This window comes from Mastomys coucha, unplaced genomic scaffold, assembly GCF_008632895.1.
Source record: "Mastomys coucha isolate ucsf_1 unplaced genomic scaffold, UCSF_Mcou_1 pScaffold6, whole genome shotgun sequence".
NCBI lineage: Eukaryota > Metazoa > Chordata > Mammalia > Rodentia > Muridae > Mastomys > Mastomys coucha.
In genome coordinates, this window is record NW_022196912.1 from 122087741 (window position 1) to 122111387 (window position 23647).

General features: G+C 51.9%; 1 protein-coding gene across 3 annotated transcripts in view; it reads left to right on the forward strand.

Moving 5' to 3' along the window:
* The window catches only part of Hhipl1 (HHIP like 1), a 55578-nt gene extending 31960 nt beyond the window's left edge, over positions 1 to 23618 (forward strand). For 2 of the 3 annotated variants that reach the window (XM_031357823.1, XM_031357824.1), the window contains 8 exons: positions 5665 to 6311; positions 10597 to 10740; positions 12509 to 12837; positions 13416 to 13542; positions 14066 to 14211; positions 15690 to 15771; positions 20986 to 21068; positions 22953 to 23618. In XM_031357823.1, the coding sequence (XP_031213683.1) occupies positions 5761 to 6311; positions 10597 to 10740; positions 12509 to 12837; positions 13416 to 13542; positions 14066 to 14211; positions 15690 to 15771; positions 20986 to 21068; positions 22953 to 23497 (2007 nt within the window). In that variant the 5' untranslated portion in view covers positions 5665 to 5760 and the 3' untranslated portion in view covers positions 23498 to 23618. Of the gene's footprint in view, positions 1 to 565; positions 962 to 5664; positions 6312 to 10596; positions 10741 to 12508; positions 12838 to 13415; positions 13543 to 14065; positions 14212 to 15689; positions 15772 to 20985; positions 21069 to 22952 lie in introns of those variants that run through there. The other variant, XM_031357821.1, reaches the window with a different exon arrangement.
* The last annotated feature ends 29 nt before the right edge of the window (positions 23619 to 23647 follow it).

The window sequence follows — 23647 nt, forward strand, 5'->3', positions numbered from 1 at the left end:
ATCCGAACTCAGGACCTTCGGAAGAGCAGTCAGTGCTCTTACCCGCTGAGCCATCTCGCCAGCCCCATTAGGGTTTCTTATGTAGAAAGGACAGAGGCCCACGGGTTCTGGGCTACGGGTAGAGAGTTTCACGGCCAGTGGAGGACAGAAGGAAGCCCTGGCAGCCAAAGATGTTACTGTACGGTTGCCGCCTGTTCCCTCCCACCCCCAAGCTCAGCCTTCACTTCTTGTGAGGTCCCAGGCAACACCACCTGTCTTTTACACCAACCATACCTCCAAGTATGGCTCAGTGGGAGGTGGGACCTTGGGGCTTTGGGATTCCAGCTCCTTGGTGGCTAGCTAGCTAGAGAGAGGTGGAACTGTGAAACTAGGCAACCCGGGCTTTCCAGACGCCAGGCCACTGCCCTTGAATTTGGAAAGGCTGGGGCCAGGAGGAGGGGGCTGCCCGCAGAGTGCCGTACTCCTTCAATCCCCCAATCCAATCACAGAGTGCTCCCAAGCAGAAGTGACCTCGAGCGAGGGGAGTTCCCGGACCCTAGGCCTGTGGGGCGAATCCACGGGTTTCTCCGTGATCGCCCGGCAGGGTGCGAGCAAGGTTGAAGGCGGGCGTTCGGGGCGCGGCCAGCGGCTCCCGCGGGGAGCACCAGCGGGGCTGGCTGGCCTTTGGCCGCTGCTTCTGCAGACTGCCAGGCAAATGGCGGGACGGAGGGCTGTGATCGGGCCCGGGGCGCTGCTGGCTCTGCGCGCTCTGCTGGCCGCCGCGCACCCGCAGTGCTTGGACTTCAGGCCGCCCTTCCGGCCGCCGCAGCCGCTGAGCTTCTGCGCGCAGTACTCCGCCTTCGGCTGCTGCACCGCTGAGCAGGACGCGGCGCTGGCCCGGCGCTTCCGGGCTCTGGAGACCCGCATGGATGGCGGGGTGTGGGCGACGTGTGCCGGCTACGCGCTGGACCTGTTGTGCCAGGTGAGCGGGCGTGCGGCGGCGGGGACACGTGGGGCACTGGTCGCTGGCGGGGGATGAGGGCGGAGCGGGGATGACATCCCCAGAAGGGCGATACTCAGGAGTGAGTCCCAGACTTTGAGGCGATGGCACCCCTACAGGCATGCGACTTAGGAGTGCATCCTGAACAGGGGCGAGGGTCAGGATCGAGTCCCGGACTTTGGAGCTTGGTGGGGTCCACGAGGGAGTGACTTGGCATCAGGTGGGAAGACCTGGCATCCCAGGCTAGCTCTTGCCATTCATATGCTTTGCAAAGATACTGGGCCTTTTAGGGGCCTCAGCTCCTCTTAGGGACTAGAGACTCCTATTCTCTGGGACACCCTGGAAGCTGCGCCCCCCCAGGGCCCCCAGAGAGGCCTCTCTCTGTCAGGTACCAGGATGAAGTCTTTGCTAAGTCGAGGAAGGTGGGATGGGAAAAGGATGTAACCAAATATGGGGCATGACTTTATCAGCAGTCTGGGGATTGCTGACCGAATTCAGACCGAATGGAGCAGTCTGAGAGCCCACTCTTCAGGGCCAGGGTGCTTAGAGCACCCATTTTCTTTTCTGCTACTGGCCTCCTCACCTGGTAGAATCCCTCCCCAGACTCTGTTACTCTTCTCTTTTCTCCCCTCTGACAGTGAAGCCTTACTTCGAACTATCACTTCCCTTCTGTCAATGCGAAGTATTCTGCCTGATTGATCTGATTGCAGGAATGCCAGCCAGCCAGGGAACCACCAAGGCGGGCCCTAGCCCAGGACTGAAAAGTGAAGGATTCATGCGTGGAAAGGGCACCCCCTCACCCCCGCCAGACAGTACGAAGTTCCAGTCCCAGCCAGCAGGGGGCAGCCTGGAGGAGAAGACTAAAAGGGTGGACTTGGGTTTGATAGAGACTCCTGAGAACTTGAGAGTTCCAGGCTGTCTTTCAATTACATTGTCTTTAAAACCGGGACAGATGTCTACCCCTCACCGAATGCCATGGAGATTAAAGGGCACAGGTGGAGCGGTTCAATTGGGGTTTGTAGGTAAATTCCTCTAGTGTTTCCTTGCTGGCCTAGGGAGTGAGGATCAGAGGCTGCTTCAGGAAAGTGGTGGCATGGCCTCGTGGCAGGTCAAAATACCTGGATCACACTCAGTGTCCTTGTTTGAAAAGGTGCTGAGAGGTAAGGAGGTGGTGGTGGTGGGGAACCACAGTACTCTGGGGTGTTCTGTTCATCTTGTCATGGGTTTTTCCAAGCCAACCCCACACTTGATGCATCCCAAGAGAGCCAGAGGGTGTGGTGGACCACTCACCTCTCTCCCTATCCTGGAGTCCACACAAACAGGCCCACTGGGACCCCTGCAGCACCCAGATCAATAGAAGGATTCCTACATCGGGGCCATGCTTACTTCTAGGGTACTCATCATTTGCTGGGTCCAGCATGGCAAAGGAGATGGACAGGACCAGAGGGGAGGAAGGAGCCAATTTTGAGGCTGTTTGCTGGCAGCAGGCTCCTCTTTTTCCTTGGGAAACTGCCCAAAGTGGCCTGGCCTGGTAGAGCGTCTGCTCATACCTCCAGTGAGGCGTCTCTAGGGGTGACCTCATGTCTGCACGGAGCTTGCGATCAGGCGGTCTGGCAAGGCTGTGGTATGGTCTCCCTGAGGGGTCCTGGGAGAGTGTGAGTGTGGGAATGCTATTGTCGCTGCCACCAGTCCCAAGGAGCCTTACCTACAGGTTTCTGTCAATGATCATTCAAGATGCATGGGTGTCCTGTGGAGGCAGGAGGGAGGTTCTTTCCTGAGGCTTTGCCCTCCTCTGGGAAAATGTGTCAGGCAGTGGTGTCACATGGCAACCTCCGTATGACTGGTGTGTGACTCACACGTGGCAAACGTTTCTGTAGCTGGATGCATAAGTTCATCAGTGGGAGTTCACCTGAATAGTAACCCGTGAAGGTGCTTAACAGGCTCATGCACTCAACAGACATGTCCCCAGGGCCAGAGAGGAGTTGGTTCTGTGCTGCTGGGTCCAGGGGCAGTTGCAAGTCACAGACATAGCCTCAAAAGCCTCTTCATTCATTTCAGGAGACAGACAGACAGACAGACATGCAACCGAGAGACTATCCCTAGGTACCATGGCAAGTATCGAAAAGCCCTCAAAAATCTGGGACAGCCCGGAAGAGTGACCACTGAGCCACCAACCCTCCTCCAGGTTCATCTCACTTGAACACTTACTGAACAAACACATGGCGTCTCAGTTGTTGGTTGCTTTCAACAACTCTCTGAGGTTGGAGTCCTTTTCCTCTTTTATAGATGGGGACACAGGCACAGAGAGGTAAGGAGTTTGCCAAACATCACACAGGGAACATAAACTCTGGCTCCAAAGCCCTTCCTGTGGCCACTTTAAAACACTGCCTCCTGTCCTAAAGCCAAACTGTGTGTTAGACCCTGGGTCGCCTGCCCTTGAGGGCCTCATAGTCTGTGGGGTAGACGGCCAGCAAAGAGATAACTGAGTCCCAGTCAGCAAATGCAGCCAGCCCACCTCCAGTGAAGAAGAGGAATCTTCACTTCCCGAAGTAACAAATTACCAGGAGAAGAATCTGTGCATGAGTCAGAGATGGTGTCATGAGCACCCTAGGGGCAGGAGCCTGCCCTGGGAAAAGGAGGAGGGAGGAGGCTTGCGGGGTGGGCCTTGCAACATGAATAGGAGTTTGCCAGATGTGGAAGTGAGGGAGGAAGGAAGAGCCTACAGAAGGAACACTGTGTACAAGACCCAGTCTTCCCTTGGGGGGGAGGGAGGGGCTAAGAAGACTTCTCGGGAATTGCAGCCATGAGTCATGAGTGTCAGTAACTGGTCTGTGGCAACCTTGGGGCCGTTAGGTGGCTTACCGCTGTGGATGCTTCACCAGACCCGGACATGAGGTTCAGTGAGAGACCAGCCTCTCTGCCAGCAGCAGCAACTGTCCCCTGTTGTCATTTACTAATTCTGGGTAGCTCCAGTCTGAGCCTCACATTTACGATGCCTGTAAGGAAGAATAGAGAGACCACATGTAAAAGAGCACTTGACTCGGTGGTTACCGTGCAGCTGGCTACATGCCAAGGTCCTCACCAGGCTCCCAGAGCCCCGTGTCCCTCCGTGTGACCATTGGCATCACAGAGTAACCGCCCTGCAGAGAGGAATGAAAGCTTGTGTATCCTCTCAGGTCTCCCATTGGCTACTGCAGACCCACAATAGCATCCAGAGGATCACAGGAAAGCTGGCCTTGCAGTCTGAGGTCTAGCCATCTGGCCTGCCATACACAGGGTGCAGAGTGTCATATAAGATATGACACTTCAGTCAGGGACAGGGACTGACCAGAGATGCCAAGAACATACAGAGCTTGTCAGGTGAGACTCAGCCCACAGCAACAGGGGCCAGGGGCCAGGGGCCAGGCCATGGGATGACTGCAGCAGTCACTGTAGGGACCCTGGCCTGGAAGTAGCTGCCCTCTTCCCTTTCGCTGAGATCCCCTGCTACAGCCCCACCTGGTCTTCTGGTGAGAGCAGGCAGGTATGGTCTCTGTCTAGGAATTGCATCTCTAAGGTCTCAGGGGATCTAGAGCTGAGTCAGCTCTGGGGGTGGTGGGAGTGGCAATAAGGATCTGTCACACCAGAGAGAAGCAACCATAGCATGAAGAACTCCACAGACGGCCCTCCAAGAGCATGGGGTCTGGAGGGTTTTGCGGAAGCCAGGACACGGGAATGGCCTGTAAGGGGGCCATGTGACTGACTCCAACAAGACCAGCTTTGTGGTAGGACTGTCTAGGGTAGAGTGGAAGATGGATCCATTATCTATGTGCACACTCCTGTTTGTGACGTCAGGCTTGCTCCCGGAGGCAGTGACTTCCCTCCCACGTACGGCCCGAGCAGGGTCCACGGCATCCCACAAACAGGGAAGCCTGCGTGGCAGAAAATGATGAATTCTACCTACCCCAGGCAGAGCCAGGGAAAGGACTCTGGAAGGCTCTCTGGTCTGGCAGTGCTCAAGGAGATTCATTAATCTCACAGAATTCTGTGCTGGTAGCGACAGCGAGGAGAGATGCTGGGTCCTGCTGGAAGGAGCTGAGTCTGAGCACGGGACAGATGGTCGGGAGTATCCTGGGGGTCATAGCCTCACCCCCCTCCCCACAGATTCTACGAACATGTTGGCTGTCTAGTTATGGAGATAGTAGGGTAGACCTGAGACCACACCCAGATGCCTCCATGTGCTGGGCATATCACTGAATAACACTGGGGGCTCTGAGCCTCACTTCCCCCCTGTGAATTACTCATAAACATTAAATGGATAATAGATGTAGAAGTGTTTTGACACTGGCACAATGAGGCTGCCAGAAGGCAGGCAAGGTAAACTACTTACACTGTCCCCTCACCATTTGCTGTGCCCCAAGTTTAAGTGAGTGAGGGTCCGGGATATTGCAGCAAAGAAGACCAAAGCTTCTTGCGCATTCTGATGTAGACTTGAAATAAGCAGGCCGAATGTTACATTTTGGTCTAGTGAAGGTTCATGGTAAGTTTCTTGGGCTTTGTTTTTCTACATAGTCAGAAGCCAGGAAGGCTTGGAGGGGAGGTCAGACCTTAGGAGGTGACCCTTGAATGGGGACACAAAAGCAAGGAGTGAATCGTGCAGGTGTGGGCTCCCCTCCTGGCATCTCTGAGCCCTCCTGTCTCTACAGGAATGCTCGCCCTATGCGGCCCATCTCTATGACGCCGAGGACCCAGCCACCCCACTTCGGACAGTGCCCGGCCTGTGTGAGGATTATTGCCTGGACATGTGGCAGACCTGCCGAGGTCTCTTTCGTCACCTCTCCCCTGACCGTGAGCTCTGGGCCCTGGAGAGCAACCGGGCTAAATTATGCCGCTACCTGTCCCTAGATGACACTGACTACTGTTTCCCAAGCCTTCTGGTCAACGAGAACCTCAACTTGAACCTGGGCCGTGTTGTGGCTGATGCCAAGGGCTGCCTGCAACTGTGTTTGGAGGAGGTGGCCAATGGGCTTCGAAACCCGGTTGCCATGGTACATGCTGGGGATGGCAGCCACCGCTTCTTCGTGGCAGAGCAGGTGGGGCTGGTGTGGACCTACCTGCCTGACCGCTCCCGCCTGGAGAAGCCCTTCCTGAATGTGAGCCAAGCAGTGCTTACTTCACCCTGGGAAGGGGATGAGCGTGGCTTCCTGGGTCTTGCCTTCCACCCCCGCTTTCCACATCCCAGCAAACTCTATGTCTACTATTCGGTGGGGGTCGGCTTCAGAGAGTGGATCCGCATCAGCGAGTTCAGAGTCTCAGAGAGTGACGAGAACACCGTGGATCATGGCTCAGAGAGGTGGATTCTGGGAGCCCCAGCCGAGGGAGGGCTGGGTTATCACGTGGGAGGCTGCGTGACACACACTGCTGTGGCTGCTCTAGTCTGTCTGTCTTAAATGCTGTGAATATTTAACACCCAAATGTATGAGTGTGTGTGTGTGTGTGTGTGTGCGCGTGCGTGCGTGCGTGTGTGCGTGCGTGTGTGTGTGTGTGTGTGTGTGTGTGTGTGTGTGTGTGTAGGGGAATGGGGCAGGAATGAATCACATGCTCTGAGGCCTGGGAGGAATGATTTTGCAGAACAGACATGGCATGGGGTCATGTCCAGACATGGCATGGGGTCATGTCCCGAACCCTGCCTCTGGCCTCTTAGACAAGTCACTTCTCTTGTATTCTGTGGCAGGCTCTAGAGGTAGCTATTTCATCTGACTTGTAAAATTGGATGAGGTCAGAGTGGGCAGGGAAGTGACCTGCGAGGTCACATGGCTACTAAGCAGTACTGGTCTGCTCACAGAAGTGTATCCCATCATTGGGCATGCTGGGCTGTGGTCAGAGGTCACCATTCTTGCCCCAACAGCCAGCCTCTCCCCGAGCCTCTCCATTCTCAGACTAGGACAGCAGGCCCTTTCTCCTATGATAGTTTAAATCTCACTCACTCTCTTCCTCTCTCACTCTCTCCCTCGCTCTTGGTCTCCCTGCCTCTGTCTCTCAGTCTTTCTCCGTTCCTGTCTCCCTCTCTATCTGTCTCTCCAGGCTGTCCTTGAACTTCCTATGTCGCCTATGCCTCCAACTCCTGACCCTCCCTTGTCCCTACCTCCCACATACAGGCATTGGTGACCATGTCCGGCTCTTACCCCATTTAACCTGCTCCTACTGCGGGCTCGCAGGGCCGGCAGAACCTACTCTTTATTATTTGTGTCTCAACTGTTCAGAGGGGTGTTGAACTGGCTTGGTCACTTTGTTCCAGAGACTCTCCCAGGCAGAAGTGGATAATGAAAATAAGAGTCTTGGGAGTTTTAGGAGGTCAGCCTGGGGAAGGTCAGCCGGGCGGCAAGGAGCCTGGGCCACAGAGGGAAGTTACCTCTTCCTACGGCTGGAGGGGGCCCAGGGAGAAGTGAGGTGCTGTAGTCCCAGAACTGTGTGGTAGGTTTGGTTGGAGGCTAACCTAACTGGAGCCATGGTGAGAGGGGCAACTGTTGCAGAGATGTGCTCAGAAACACAAACAAAACACCAGCTCCACACCCACTCTCCTAATGTCTTCTATTGGCTGATATTGTTCAGGTAGCAAAGGAGCATGGGAAATGTAGTTCAGCAACACTGACTGTCTCTAACCCCAAGTAGAAGGCAAGCAGGAGCAAGGCCAGGATCAGGTGTGTTGGTAAAAAGGCAAATGAAAAGCCACTATGCATTTGATGAAACTGTGAAATGCTGATGTTGGACATATAGAAAGGAGAAAGCCCCAAACAGTAGCTTTGAGGGTTATAATCTTGTTTCAGAACATTACTTTTGACTCAAGTTATCTGGCAGCCAGAGGACAAAAAGGGAAAACAGAATTTTCATGATTACACCCAAGCCTGAGAGACCACTTCTCAATGGAAGAAGGTTTGTCCCATGGGCCTGACGGGGGAGAGATGGAAAGCCTGCGCCCGTGCCTCCAATAGTGACATAAAAAAAAGGCTCAGGATAAAAGCTGGAATTGGGAATTGAGAGCGGTTGGTACTTTCACTATAACAGCAGCTCTTAGGAAGTGGAGGTAATAAGATCCAGAGGGCCAGGCAGGAGAGATGGCTCAGCGGCTAAGAGCACTGACTGCTCTTCCAGAGGTCCTAGTTCAATTCCCAGCAACCACATGATGGCTTACAACCATCTGTAGTGAAATCTGGTGCTCTCTTTTGGTTTGCAGGCAGAACACTGTACATATAAATAAATTAATAATCTTTAAAAAAAAATCCAGAGGGTCAGGAGTTCGAAGCTATCTTTGTCTACACAGCCTGTTCCAGGCTAGCCTAAGCTACTTGATATCCTGTCTTTAAAAAAATAAATAAATAAATAAATAAAGGCCAGCAGTGGTGACACACGCCTTTAATCCCAGCACTTGGGAGACAGAGGCAGGCGGGTTTCTGAGTTCGAGGCCAGCCTGGTCTACAGAGTGAGTTCCAGGACAGCCAGGGCTACTCAGAGAAACCCTGTCTCGAAAAAGAAAAAAAAAAAAAAGACCAGGTAGGTGTGGTGGTGTATGCCTTCATTCCCAGCACTATGGAGTCAGAGGCAGGCAGATGTCTGTGAGTTCAAGGACAGCTTGGTCTACATAGTAAGTTCCAGGGTAACCAGGGATATCTAGGGAGATCCTGCCTAAAACCAAACAAACAAAAATCCTGGAGTTGAAGAGCATGGTTAAGAGCATCTGCTGCTCTTTTGTTGGTCCTGAGATCAGTTTGCCAACACCAATAGGGAACAGCTCATGACAGCTAATAACTTCAGTACCAGGAGATCGATCTACTACTGTCTTCTAGTGCCAGGGTACCCGCATACATGTGTATGCAGGGGCGCACGTGTGCGCGCGCGCGCGCGCGCGCACACACACACACACACACACACACACACACACAGAAATAAAATTCATTAATTAAACGCAGAACTGAAAGTATACATAGGCCCATGTTTTAGCCTGAGGCTTACTTACTCAGAGGGAGAAGTTGGCACGCCTGGCCGGCTAGCAGGACCAGGAGGGAGCTACCACGGGTACCCAGGTCAGTTATCAGTGTCTTCCCATGGTTGGAGGAGGTGGGTTACCAGCAGTCTGAGCTGTCCTCTGCTTGGAGGACCCTGAGTTTGGAATTCTGTAAGGGTCATAGGCATCAGTCTGGCCATGGGAAGAACCAGGCAAGACCCGGTTTCTAATGACCTGGACTCTCCGTGTCTTGCTTTTTGTTTGTTTGTTTTTCTTGTTTTCTTGTTTTGTGTTTTTTTTTTTTTTGTAGTTTTTGTTTTGTTTTGTTTTGTTTTCCTGCTCTGTTTCCATAAGAATAATGAGGTTAGTGCAGTGGCTGGTCTTGTTGAACCTGGTTATCATGGGAAACACACACACACACACACACACACACACACACACATATGCCACTATGTAGACCAAGCTGTCCTTGAACTCACAGACATCCACCTGCCTCTGACTCCATAGTGCTGGAAATGAAAGCATATACCACCATACCCACCTGCCCACCTGATTTTACTTTTTAAAATATATATATTTATATATTTAATATATTATTAAAATAGTATATATTTAATATATAAATAAAATAATATATATTAATATATTATATATATTAACCAGGGAGGGGGTGTTTAGTACAGGAATCAACCATGAGGCAGGGGGAGGACTGCAGAAATGTTGGGGAGAGCCAGTGGAGAGACCACCAGACTGCTACATGTGGTTGCTGCTGGGATGGAGGAGCCAACTGGAGGAGTCTGTGTGGCTGTTTCTGCCACTGGCTAAGATGTTCACAGTCACCACTCTTGTATCTCTGTCCCTGCTGCTTCTTGGGACAGAAAATGGTAGTGTGTCCTTTCCTCTTGCCCTCCCCCATCCATGACAAGCCCTGATGGAAGGCCGACTGACTGGGCACAGTGAGGGTTTCCTCTAGTAGCAGTAAGGAGCTCCCAGGGAGTATGGAGCTAAAGGGCTGTCCCAGTACCCCTGAGAAGCTGGGAGCTAACAATCAAGGGCAAATGTGAAGGGCTGGCGAGATGGCTCAGCGGGTAAGAATACTGACTGCTCTTCCTGGAGGTCCTGAGTTCAATTCTCAGCAACCACTTGGTGGCTCCCAACCCTCTGTAGTGAGATCTGATGCCCTCTTCTGGTGTGTCTGAAGATAGCTACAGTGTACTTAGATATAATAATAAATAATTTTTTTTTTTTTTTTAAAAAGGGTAAGTGTTAAGCATGCTCTGAGTCACTAGTTATCAGGTAGGAAACAAGATATGGTAAGTGGTGAAGTCGACAAGCTTCCACTGGGTACCGGGGATGGAAAGCAGTTGCAAAGCACTAGCCCAGAGTTCTGGTCCCAGCCCTGATGCTGGTGGTCTGTGTGTCTCCAAGTGGGTTACTCAACCATTTCTGAGCATCCAGTTCCTTCCTTGACACGGTGAAGTGAATTATCCCTACTTAACCTACCGATGGGTTCTTGTGGTGCTACAAGAGACACAAAGTCTCTCCCACCGCAGTGGGAGACAAGGCATCACTGCTGTTTGGGGGATGCCATGTGGAAGGAAGGTGTTTTTATTGAGGGGGACTTACTTTTCTTTAGGATAATCCTGGAGATTGAAGAACCCGCTTCCAATCACAATGGGGGCCAACTGCTCTTCGGGGATGACGGCTTCCTCTACGTCTTTACTGGAGACGGTGGGATGGCTGGAGACCCCTTTGGGAAGTTTGGAAATGCACAAAACAAGTACGCCCTGCTTCTGCTTGGCTGAGGCTTTGGTCTGCATACAGCGCTTCTTACCGGTCTCTAGAGGGAGAGCTTCTGTCCCACCACAGGAGCTGGGTGGCAGCCTGCAGTTAGCTGGGACCTCAGCTAAGTTAGTTACTTCCCGTTGACAATGATGAGCTCAGTGGGACACTTATCCCGAGGAAAGAAGGTGCCCACAGTTGTCAAGGGTCAAGGAACTTTTGGAGGGTGGCGCTTGTTCCTAGTGAGTGGCTGGCCTGCAGGCCTTGCTGGGTAAAGGCAGAGCGTATTTCCACAAGAGACCCAGATGTGAGGGCAGTCTCTTCTTCATCCTCATTTATCTATTCCCTGTTTTGAGAAAATGACCTGGCCTTCTCTTTTCAAGTGTGTGCGCACGCACACAAACACACATGAGGAGCTGTTGTGTACACAGGCACGTGCAGGAGGCCCCAGCCATTCTCTCCTGTCCCTTTAGGTGCACGTGCACAGCCTCTCTTGGCCCAGAAAGTAACGGTAGTGAGGACGTGTGGGCTACAGTGTGTGGCTTATTCATTCCTGTTTGACAGTGAGAAACATCCAACCTTTTCAGCTTGCCCAAGTGCTTAGAGCCGAAGCTGAGAAACCAAATGCGGATACACCGGTAATTGAGCAGAAGTTAAAAGCCTCACTGTAGATCCTGCAGCCGGACTTGGGAGTGTGACAGTGGGGGCCTGAAGCTTCTGGGCCACAGGGACTAAGCATTGCCACTGGCCTATTGATCACACTTTCTCGAGGCTGTCGGAAAATGAGGGAAACACTGGGTTCTAATGCTAAGTGTCAGTGTTAGTTATGCAAATGTGTCACCTGAGCTAACTTCACCATCTCAGCCTTGCTTTGGGCAGGCTGGAGGGAGGAGTCAGCTGTCCAGGGCTGACAAAAAGGGAGGGCTGCAGTGAACTGGCCGAGCAGAGCAGAACAGAAACCACCCTGCGAAGCCAAATCCCCCACCCTGCTAACACACTAGAGCTATCTTCTAGGTCAGCAGTTCTCAACCTTCCTAACGCTGAAACCTTTTAACACAGTTCGTCATGCTATGGTGACCTCCGATCATAAAAATCGTTTTGTTGTTACTTCATAACTGTAATCTTGCTACTCTTATGAAGCGTAATGTAAATAGTACAAAGGGGTCGCGACCCACAGGTTGAGAATGACTGGTCTAGTCGGTCCCCAGTGCAGACCACTTTGCTCCTGTGATCAGTGAAGACAACAGCTATTTTCTCCCTCCTCTCAGAGCTGCCAGGTTAGAGCACATGTGCCCCCTCACCCAGATATACTTTGTATTATTTGATACAGATTTTGGTGGCCTGCGCTGGTTCAGTGGTTCAGTATTTGTGGTCCCCTGCTATGTGGGAGCTCCCGACTGGCTATGAAAAGGACATCAACATGAGTTATTTTTCTAGTACAGTCTTCATCTTATATAGCACAGCGACGTGAACAGCAGCACCCACAATATTACAGCTTAGGATAGTGGCATTCCATAGGCGGTGGTGGTATACAACTTGAGTTTCTCTGGCCAGTGCCTTCTATAAAGGGCAGTCTGACCTGAAAGGTAAGCTGTGAGAAGGCAATGCTGCAATAGGAGGTGGATTGGGGCTTGCTGCGCAGCGAGTGCGGGATGGCCACACAGAAAGAGCGGGTGCCTGTGGTTGAGCAGGGCTGGATTTTCTGGTGGCGCATCCTTCCTGCCTCCCGCGCACACTCAACATACGTTCTCCTCCCGGGGCCACAGGTCGGCGCTGCTGGGCAAGGTGCTGCGCATCGACGTGGACCGCAAGGAGCGCGGCCTCCTCTACGGCATCCCTCCAGACAACCCGTTCGTGGACGACCCAGGAGCGCGGCCCGAGGTCTATGCCCTTGGCGTGCGCAACATGTGGCGCTGCTCCTTCGACCGCGGAGACCCAATGTCTGGCACTGGCCGTGGGCGCCTGTTCTGCGGGGACGTGGGCCAGAACAAATATGAGGAGGTGGACCTGGTGGAGCGGGGCCGCAACTACGGCTGGCGCGCTCGCGAGGGCTTCGAGTGCTACGACCGCAAGCTGTGCGCCAACGCCTCCCTCGGTGACTGCATCCCTGGGCACCTCCAAACAGGATCTGTCCGGTCCTCCCCGTTCCCTTAGCTAGATCTGCCCCAGCCCACTCCTACGCAGACCCTCGACTTGCATCCAGTCCGACCCACCCCATCTCCTTGGGGACTCCCAATTCGGATCACCATAACTCCAGGACCCCAAGCCTATATCTTCCATGTCCCACTCCTCCCTGGGTTCAGAGACTGAGATCTGCTGCATACCTCCGGGGACCTCCAATTCAAACCCCACCCCCTTCACTGCGCCTAGTGGCCCTCTGGGGACCTCCTGCTCCACTCCTTCCCTGGATACCCCACCATCTCTGACCTCACCGTCTCCCCAACATCCGTATAGTATTATCCCCTCTCCCTTTCACCTGACTGGCGTTTCCCACTCCAGACCTCCTCCCTGTACTTAAGGGGTCCCTTCAAGCAACATTTTAGGCTTCTTCTCACCATGCACCACTTGCCGAGCTCCCAAAAAATTCGGTATGGCCTTTGAGAGCCTTCCTTGCTTAGGCCACTCCAATGCACTGGGCCTCAGGATGAACCCACTTTCTTGTTTGCCCCTCAGATGACGTGCTGCCGATTTTTGCCTACCCGCACAAGCTGGGCAAATCAGTCACAGGAGGCTACGTGTACAGGGGTTGTGAGTACCCCAATCTCAATGGCCTCTACATTTTTGGCGATTTCATGAGCGGGTAAGTGGCCCACATGGCCTATGCTCTCCTTAACTGGTAAAAAGGAGAGTGTGTTTGTGAGCATGTGCTCGGGAGTGAGCCAACAGGTCTGTCTCTTCCTTGGTGAGAAAGTCCCGGTCATCCTTAGGAATGATTGGTACGATGAATAAGCACGTGCAAAGTTGGACAGATTGATGAGTGGATGCAAGGATGGATGGCTGGGGTGGGGGCAGCGGGGCTAGAGAGATGGCTCAGGGATTATGAGCACTGAATGCTCTTCTAGAGGTCCTGAGTTCAGTTCCCAGCAACCACATGGTGGTGGGTCATAACCATGTGTAATTGCCCTCTTCTGCTGTGTCTGAAGACAGTGACATTGTACTCACATACATTAAGTAAATAAATAAATCTTAAAAAAAAAAAAGAATGGCTGGCTGGACAGGTGGATGAACGGGTGTGTGAATAACTGGATAGATGAGTAGATGGACAGATAGATTCCCTTGTGCAGCATGCCAGCCATAACCTCACAGTTCGTCTTCCTTTGCAGGCGACTGATGTCTCTCCGAGAGAACCCAGAGACAGGCCAGTGGCGGTATAGTGAGGTCTGCATGGGCCGAGGACAGACCTGCGCTTTCCCAGGTCTCATCAACAACTACTACCCCTACATCATCTCCTTTGCGGAGGACGAGGCTGGTGAGCATCCAGAGAGCCCTCTGTCCTTGCAGGGCTTGGTTGGGACTGTAACCACCAACTCTGGTCACCCTTCGGGCCTCTGACGCGAAGGAAGCTGAAATGGCTTTCATGCTGGGGATGGGCATGTTTCGGGGGGATTGGGCGTGTTTCCGGGGTCTGGGCTTTTCCTTGCATGTTCTTGGATCAGCCCTAGATTCTCTGTTCCAGAACTTTCCCTTCCTTATCTGGAGAATAGAAAGGTCATCCCCTGCCCCCATGGAGGAGTAGATAGATGGGAATGTTAGAGACTTAATGAGTACAAGCTCCCAGAGTCGGCAGCAGGAGCAGGAAAGATCTGGACTAGGCAAGGGAGGGAAGGAGTGGGCTCCTGATGGCAAGCGTGCTGAGCTATTGAGGAAACTCCACTGCCGATTCAAAGCCAGCAGATACTGCCTTCTAGCCTGTCACTGGACCTTACATTCCCAGCACTCCTGGTTTTGATGCAGGGGACAGAGGGGGGAGGGGGAGAAGAAGGGATCCCACTCCAGCATCCTGCCTTTGTCCTTGGCCCTGGGATTGTCCCCTGACAAAAGGCCAGGGGCCCCCCAGCAGGTCCTGGTGCAGGCTTGTTGAGGTTACCAGGCAACGGCTCACCACGGCCTCTGGAGGGGTATCTCCTGCAGGGCTCAGTGCCCAAAGGCCCCAGGGCCTAGTCTGGGAAAGCTTTGTTGAACTGACAGCCTCCCCTCCTCATTAGAATGTGAATTTTCCAAAGGGCAACCCCAGCCCCAGCCTCAGCCTCACCGAGGCCCTTAAGCTCACTGAGCCCTTGGAAGCTCTTTCTTTTGGTCAGTAGGGGGTTAACTATGATTTAGAAGCAGCCTCCCCCTCCCCAGGGCAGTCTGGAAGGAAGGCACCGTTCTGAAGGGCCTTTCCTCAGTCCTTTGAGTGACACCACACCGAGTGACAGAAAACCAGGAGGAGGCGCCTGTGAGCTGGCCGGTTCATGGACAGCCAGATCTTATAAAGGATTGGTGCTGCCATGCAAAGCAAAACAGCTTCCTCCAGCTCCTGGGTATGGAGCTGTACTTTAGACACAACGAATGGCCTTGCAAGGACCTCTGCTGCTCCCGGTAACCTTCAGGAACATTTGAAGCACAGAGACCAAGAGGACAGGGCCACCGAAGGCAGCTTTGTCAGCTTCGGCATGGTTCTTATGCACACATGGGATGTGAGGGCTGAGCTCCCAGATGATTGTAGCCAGCAGGATAACCTGGTCAAACTCTATCCAAGCAGGGAGCAGGGTAATGGTGGTTGGAGGTGGGAGCCTCTGTGGGGCCGGGCATGAGGAGACATCTGGGGACTATGCTGCAGAGGATCAAGGCATGTGCTGAGGTGTTAGGAGGCCAGAACACCCTCTCAGGGTGGAGATCAGGGTGGGGCGTCAGCTTCTGATTGCAGGTGGTTCTCACCCTCATTGCCTTGTTCCCTGTTCAAAGGGGAGCTGTACTTCATGTCCACGGGTGTGCCCAGTGCCACAGCTGCCCGTGGGGTCATCTACAAAGTGATCGATCCCTCCAGGTGAGTCCCTGAACTAGGCTTCGGCCCAATACTGTCTGCAGAGACAGTAAGTTCTACTTACTCCCACCTCCCCTACCTTCCTCAGTTCTTGCTGTGAGGCCTAAACTGACTCCTGGTTATGACATATGCTCGCTCAGCTCCCCATTGGGTGAACAGAGAGATGAGTCCCAAGCCAGGGGCCCTGACCCTTGGCAGCATGCCCTATGGGTATAAACCTGTAGCCTCAGGTTGTTTTCTTCAACTTACTTGCTCTCTTGTCCTACCTGGTTCTCACTCCGTTGTCATCTCTTGGCCTTGGAATTGTCCATTGTCTCCAGGGTGAAGGCTTTGTTTGGTTCCTCACCCTGGTCATACCCTCAGGCCCTGGGATGGCACAGAGCAGACACTAGAGTGTATTTGATGCATGACTGCGTCATGGTCCTTTGTAGATTTTTGCTCCTTGACAGGAGTAGCCAGTTACTTTGTAGCATAGTAGGTTTACAGAGGTTCTAAAACACTCATTGAGGCTAAACATTTGTTTTTCAGCCAGATATAGCAGTATACACTTTGTCTTAGTCAGGGTTTCTATTCCTGCACAAACATCATGACCATGAAGCAAGTTGGGGAGGAAAGGGTTTATTTGGCTTACTTCCACATTGCTGTTCATCACAAAGGAAGTCAGGACTGGAACTCAAGCAGGTCAGGAAGCAGGAGCTGATGCAGAGGCCATGGAGAGATGTTCTTTACTGGCTTGTTTCTCCTGGCTTGCTCAGCCTGCTCTCTTGTAGAACCCAAGACTTCCAGCACAGGGATGGCATCATCCACAAGGTGGGTGGCATTGAGAAAATGCCCCACAGCTGGATCTCATGGAGGCACTTCCCCAACTGAAACTCCCTTCTCTGTGATAACTCCAGCCTGTGTCAAGTTGACACACAAAACCAGCCAGTACACACTTGTAACCCCAGCTATTTAGGGGGCTGGGGCAGGAGGATTACAAGTTTGAGGCCAGCTTCTGAGAGTTTTAGGCTAGCCTAGGCGTTTCAGTAAGATCTAGTTTCAAAAGTGTGTGTGCATGTTTGTGTGTGCATATGTATGAGAGAATACATGTGTATGTTCGTGTGCTTGTGTGCGTGTGTGTGCATGTGCGTGCTCATGTAGGTATATGTGTTTGAATGTGTGTGATTGTACATGCACGAGGAGGCCAGGGGTCAACAAGGTTGGGTGTCTTCCACTTTTGCTCCCCATCTTAGATATTGAGGTAGGGTCTTCCTCTTAACCTCATCATTTGGTAGTCTGGCTAGCTAGCTTGCTTTAGGGATTCCCTATCTCCACTTGGGATTACAAATATTATGCCAACCTTGTATTTACATGAGTACTGGGGTCCCAAGTCCAGGCCTCACTCTTGTGTGACAAGTGCTTTACACACTGAGCCACCTCCCCAGGCCCCCAGATTAACATCTTTTTTGATACAGGTTCTCTCTATTATGTATGTATCTATGGTTGTCCTTGAATTCTCTATGGAGATCCGGCTGTCCTTGAACTCACAGAGACCCACCTGCCTATGTTTCCCGAGTGCTGGGATTAAACATGTGTACCACTACACCTGGTTAAACTTTTTTTTTTTTTTTCAAGACAAGGTTTCTCTGTATAGCCCTGGCTATCCTGGAACTCACTCTGTAGATGAGGCTGGCCTCAAACTCAGAATCTGCCCACCTCTGCCTCCCAAGTGCTGGGATTAAAGGTGTGCACCACCACTGCCCGGCTAAACTTATTTTTTTAAAAAAGATTTTGTTTATTTTATGTATGTGAGTACACTGTTGCTCTCTTCAGACACACCAGAAGAGGGCATCAGATCCCATTACAGATGGCTGTGAGCCACCATTTGGTTGCTGGGAACTCAGGACCTCTGGAAGAGCAGTCAGTACCCTTAACTGCTGAACCATCTCTCCAGCCCCCAAACTTATTTTTTTTTAACCACACCCCCAACCCCAGTGTGGATGTGTTATTTATGTGAGTGCAGGCATTCACAGGGTGTGTCCTGAGAGGACGCCTCTCAGGAACTAGTTCTTAGCCTTCATGATAGCAGGCCCAAGAGTTTCTGGGCCATTCTCCTACCTGTCTGCCATCTCATGGTAGGGGTGCTGGAATTATAGATGCGAGCGATTGCATCCAGCTCTGTGTATGGGTGTTGCTGAATTTAGTTTGTTGGATTGCACCAAAAGTGCTTTATCCACTGAAGCATGTTCTCAGTGCCTACTTTCTTGTTTTTGCTGTGATAATAATAAATTATATATATTATTATATATGTAATATATTATATATTATAACATATCTAATATTATTATTGTTGTTATTTTCTTAAGATTTATTTATTCTTTTTTTGTTGTTGTTTTTTTGTTTTGTTTTGTTTTTTCAAGACAGGGTTTTTCTGTGTAGCCCTGGCTGTCCTGGAACTCACTCTGTAGACCAGGCTGGCCTCAAACTCAGATATCCACCTGCCTCTGCTTCCCAAGTGCTGGGATTAAAGGCGTGAGCCACCACTGCCCGGCTATTCTTTTTTTTTTTTAAAGATTTATTTATTTATTATATGTAAGAACATTGTCGCTGTCTTCAGACACTCCAGAAGAGGGGCGTCAGATCTCATTACAAATGGTTGTGAGCCACCATGTGGTTGCTGGGAGTTGAACTCAGGACCTTTGGAAGAGCAGTCGGTGCTTTTAACCACTAAGTCATCTCTCCAACCCATCATTTTATTTATTTATTTGTTTGTTTGTTTATTTATTTATTTATTTATTTTGGTGTTTCAACATTTTAATTTTTTTAAGACAGGATTTCACTATGTAACCTTGACTATCCTGGAACTCACTCTGTAGACCAGGTTGGCTTGAAACTCACAGAGATCTGCCTACCTCTGCCACCATGCCTGGCCCTTTTGCATTTTTTTTTTTTTAAGTCTAGGCAGGCTTTGAACTCCTCATGCTTCTGCCTCTCAGTCCCAATGCTCCTGTACCCAGCAGAAGCTCCTGTACCCAGTAGACACGCCTGTACCCAGTAGACGCTCCTGTACCCAGCAGACGCGCCTGTACCCAGCAGACGCGCCTGTACCCAGTAGACGCTCCTGTACCCAGCAGACGCGCCTGTACCCAGTAGACGCTCCTGTACCCAGCAGACGCGCCTGTACCCAGTAGACGCTCCCTCTTGATCTCAGGACCTCCATCTCTTGTAGTCAACATGTTCTCACAGCTCTCGTTGTTTCCAGTCTGCAGGCGGCTTCTCACACTCCTTGCTCCTCACATTGTGTGTGTGTTGTTTTAAATCATGACTTACACAAATTGACAGCCGATGACGTAATGTCTCGTTGCAGACACCGTAAGCACGGGCCCTCTATCTTGTTTTCCCCAAAGTCTCACCCACTTTCATATCTGTGACCTCATACTTGGACCACAATCAGCTCTTATATCATTTGCTGGTCCCTGAGGATTGGCATTGTCTCCACACCGCATCATCCCTCTCAAAAAGGATGCTAATCATTGTCTGCTGAGCCACTGAGAGAGACGTCATCATCTCTCATGATTCTTGGAAATTAAGGTTATTTTCATTTTTAAAAACAATGCTGGGGGAGGCTGGAAAGATCGATTAGCGATTAAGAACACAGGCTGTTCTCCCAGATGACCTGGGTTCGGTTCCTAGCATCTGCATAATGGTTCACAACCATCCAGGACCAGTTTCAGGGACCAGATGTCTTATTCTGCTCTCTGCTGGCCCTGTGCTCATGTGGGGTTAGATGTATATGTAAACAGATATACATGTAAGCAAAGCATTCATACACGTAAAATCAAAACTTTTTTTTTTTTTTGGGAAAAAAAAAGAATGCTTCTCTAAGCACTTGTCACTTATACTGAGCATCTAATTTTTGCCAGATGTCATCTTAGCTGCTTTCTGGCCTTTGATTTACAACAAACTTTCTTGGTTCATTGTGTCTCTGTGTGCAGAAAGGACCCGGAGAGCTTTGACATTTTCTTGCTCAAGGTCTTGGGGTTAGAGGCAGGCAGAAGTGAATAGGGCCCCTCCCTTGTTCTTTCACCCTCCTCTCTTCTGTTGTTTTTCTCCTTTGAAAGCACTGTGTCCTGACACCCACACCTCAGATGCCTGCTAACCAACATGTGGAGAAGGAGGATGGGGAAGAAGGCCCAGGTGTCACAGCTGAACAGAACCACTGTGGTGTTTTGCAGTGTAGCATATAAAGGTTTTTTTGGGGGGGGAGAGACGGGGGTTGAGACAGGGTTTTTCTGTGTAGCCCTGGCTGTCCTGGAACTCACTCTGTAGACCAGGCCGGCCTCGAACTCAGAAATCTGCCTTCCTCTGCCTCCCAAGTGCTGGGATTAAAGGCATGCGCCACCACTGCCTGGCTTAAAGTGTTTTTGTTTTTGTTTTTGTTTTTTAATATAATCTCCTTAAGAGACAGCACCCTCCCCTGCTTTCTGGACCTGTCCAACATGTAGATTGAGTGAGAGGTCAGAGTAGAGATGGCTGCACCTCCAGCTTTGAGAAGTCTGTGTGCCTTATAAGAACTACATGTCTCTTCTTATGCCAAATCTATCTGGAGGCCACCTCATCATGTGGCTATTTCAAACCCAGGCTGAAGCAACCCCCAATGAAGCCCTGGACCCATGTGGGGGCAGTCTTGGAGCAGAGTCAAATCCATTCAAAGGATCGCAGATCAACAGCCAAAACCCAATTAAAACGAAATTCTGGCCCTTGTGTTCTGCAGGATGGGGAGAGAGGCTATTCATACCCGGGTAACCTTTCCCAGACTCTTTTCTCTGAACGACAGGCCCCAAGTCTGTGCTGGGCCTGCTGAGGCTAGCTCCCCACAATTCCTCTCTTTTGCCCACTCTGTCTTTTAGCTTGCCTTAACTATCTCTGCAATTCTCCAGAAACCACCAGAGACCCAGAAACTGGAGGCAGGGAGAGAGACTCTTCTCAAAGTCCTGGGGTGGAAGGGGTGGGCAGGAGTGGGGCATTACAGGAGTAGAGTGGGCAGTGTGGTGGTGGGGCTTCAGAGTGATAGGCTAGTAGCTGGACACTAGTCACAGCTGTCCCTGGTCACACCTATCTGGCCCCTACCCTCTTTGTCTCACTGCAAGGGAAGGTGTTGGGATGGGGGTATAAGGGGTGAAAGACTGGGATGCTAAGGCTAGATCCCAGTCCTGATCTTCTGTGTGTCTTTGGCAGGCGGGCGCCTCCAGGGAAATGTAAGATCCATCCTGCTCAGGTGAAGGTGAAGGGTCATCTCATCCCCTTTGTGCCCAAGGAAAGTAAGTATTCTTCAGTGGGAAAAGAGACTGGGGCCCAGAGGGACCTAGAATGTTTCCACAGCCCCTATACCTAGCACCACGTCTCACACCTATGAGAGACCCTTTCCGTGTCAATGAACTTTAAGTACAATGCATCTTGTTTGACAGATCCTTCCACTAGGTCCAGGCAGTGGGGTAGACACTGCCAGGGGAATGCAGCCTCAAGTAGGATGGGACAAGAGGAGGATAGCTGTGTCAGGCAAGGACGCTCAGAGCTCTTGGGAGGATGTCGCTCTGCGAGTGGGGGGTGGGGCATTTGGGCTGTACCTTCCAGGGTTCCATTTTGTCCCTCTTGGTTTAGGGCAGAGGGAGCCAGGAGCAAACCCTGTGTTCTGAGGGCCATTTAAAGCTGTGAATGACTGCCTGGTCATGAAGTCTTCCAAAAGGGTAGAGGGGGCTGTCCCACTGGGACCATGCTAGGTAGGAACAGTGGCTTGGCATAGTAAGGTCATTTGCATACTAAGAGATGAAGGAAATCCATCTGTCCATCTGCTCACGGATTCATCCACCTTCCATCCATCAACCCATCAGCCATTCATTCATTCACAAATTCACCCATCTATCCATCCACTCACCCATCTATCCATCTATCCATCCACCTATCATCATCCATCTATCTACTTGCTCACCCATCCATCATCTATCCACTCACCCAGTCATACATCAATCCATCCATCCATCCATCCACTCACTCATAAATCCATGTATCATGATCCATTTACCTACTCATTCACCCATTATCCATCTATCCATCCCAATATCAGTTCATCCACCCACCCATCCAAACATGAATTCATACACCCATCATCCAACTATTCATGAATCCACCCACCCATCCATCCATCCAACCATTCACTCAACCACCCAGCCAACCAGCCAGCATTCATCTAGCCATTACCCATCCATCCATCCATCCATCCACCCACCCATCCAGAAAGTCATTATCTATCTAGTTATTATTCATCTGTTGATCATCTATCCATCCTGCTAGCATCCATCCATCCTGCTATCATCCATCCAGCAATACTTCTGTCCTAGAGTTTCTATTGCTTTGATAAAACACATGATCAAAAGCAACAAAGGCTTCGTTTCCACTTAACAACTCTGAGGTCATATTCCATCTCTGAGGGAAGTCAGGGAACTCAGTGCAGGAGCCTGAAGCCAGGAACTGATGCAGAGGCTGTGGAGGAACACTGCTTACTGACTTGCTTGCTCAGTTTGCTTTTTTATATAACTCAGGACCACTTGCCCAGGGGTTGGCACCACCAGGGAAGGGCCCCCTCAAATCAACCCTTAATCAAGAAAATGCCTCAGACTTGCAAATCTTCCTTTTTCCTTTTCCCTTCCCCCGCCCCCCTTGAGATAAGAGTTCTCTGTATAGCCCTGGGTGTCTTGGAAGTCACTCGGAAGCTATTGCTAGCATCAACCCTCTCTGTGGCTTTTGCTTCTTCATGGAAAAACTGAGGGCAGGGAGCAATGAGTCTGTAGCTCCTGTGAGGCGTCCAGACAACTTCTCACTTTTTGTGCCTGATTTTCAGGGTCTTCCCACTTCCTCAGGGCAGGGCTTGGGGCAGTCAGCAGCAGCGGACCGGCACAGTGCCCGCCTGCCAACCAGGGCTCACTGAGTGACTGAAGAAGCGCTGATATTGCTTTAGGCTAGCATCCTTCCGGGTCAGGGAGACCGGTCAAACACCGCTGGCTCCCTAAGAGGCACCCGAATCTTAGACTCTGAGTGGAGCCGAACCAGGCGTCTTTCCTTAGGATCTGTTTTGCTGGCACCGGCTGGCGGCTGTGCTTGGCTGGGACAGCCAGTTCTCTCTGACCCCAGGCTTTTCCTCTTTGCAGAGTTCATCTGGACGCCAGAGAGCACTCCGCGCCCCACAGCCCGCGCTCCCACTAAGGCGCCCCGCCGCAGGCGTCCCACGGCTGCTCCCCCTGCCCCCACCCCGCGACCCACAAAGCCCGCAAGGCCCACCCGGCGACCAGGAGCACGGAAGGGGGGCGGGCGACGGCGGGGACGCCCGAGTACCGCGGTCCCCGAACCCCAGAACGGCTCCGTGCGCCTGGTGCGGCCCGCAGGCCTGAGCCCTGGCCGCGGCCGCGTGGAAGTGTTCGTAGGCGGACGCTGGGGCACTGTGTGCGACGACGCCTGGGACACCAAGGCAGCCGCCGTGGTGTGTCGCCAGCTGGGCTTTGCGCACGCTGTGCGAGCCACTAAGCGCGCGGAGTTTGGCGAGGGCCGCGCGCTCCCGATCTTGCTGGACGACGTGCGCTGCGCGGGCAGCGAGCGCAACCTGCTGGAGTGCGCGCACGCTGGCGTGGGCACGCATAATTGCAAGCACGATGAGGACGCTGGCGTCGAGTGCAGCCACCAAGACCCGAACCTGTAGCCTGACTTCTCTCACCTGGCGGTGCTACCCTGCGAGTGGCCCCTTGGGTTTGCGGGCACGCAGTGCAGCACGCACGGGCCAGGATGGAGGGTTCATCTGCACGTGACCTCGAGTGTGTGTGTGTGTGTGTGTGTTGGATGAGATCTCGTA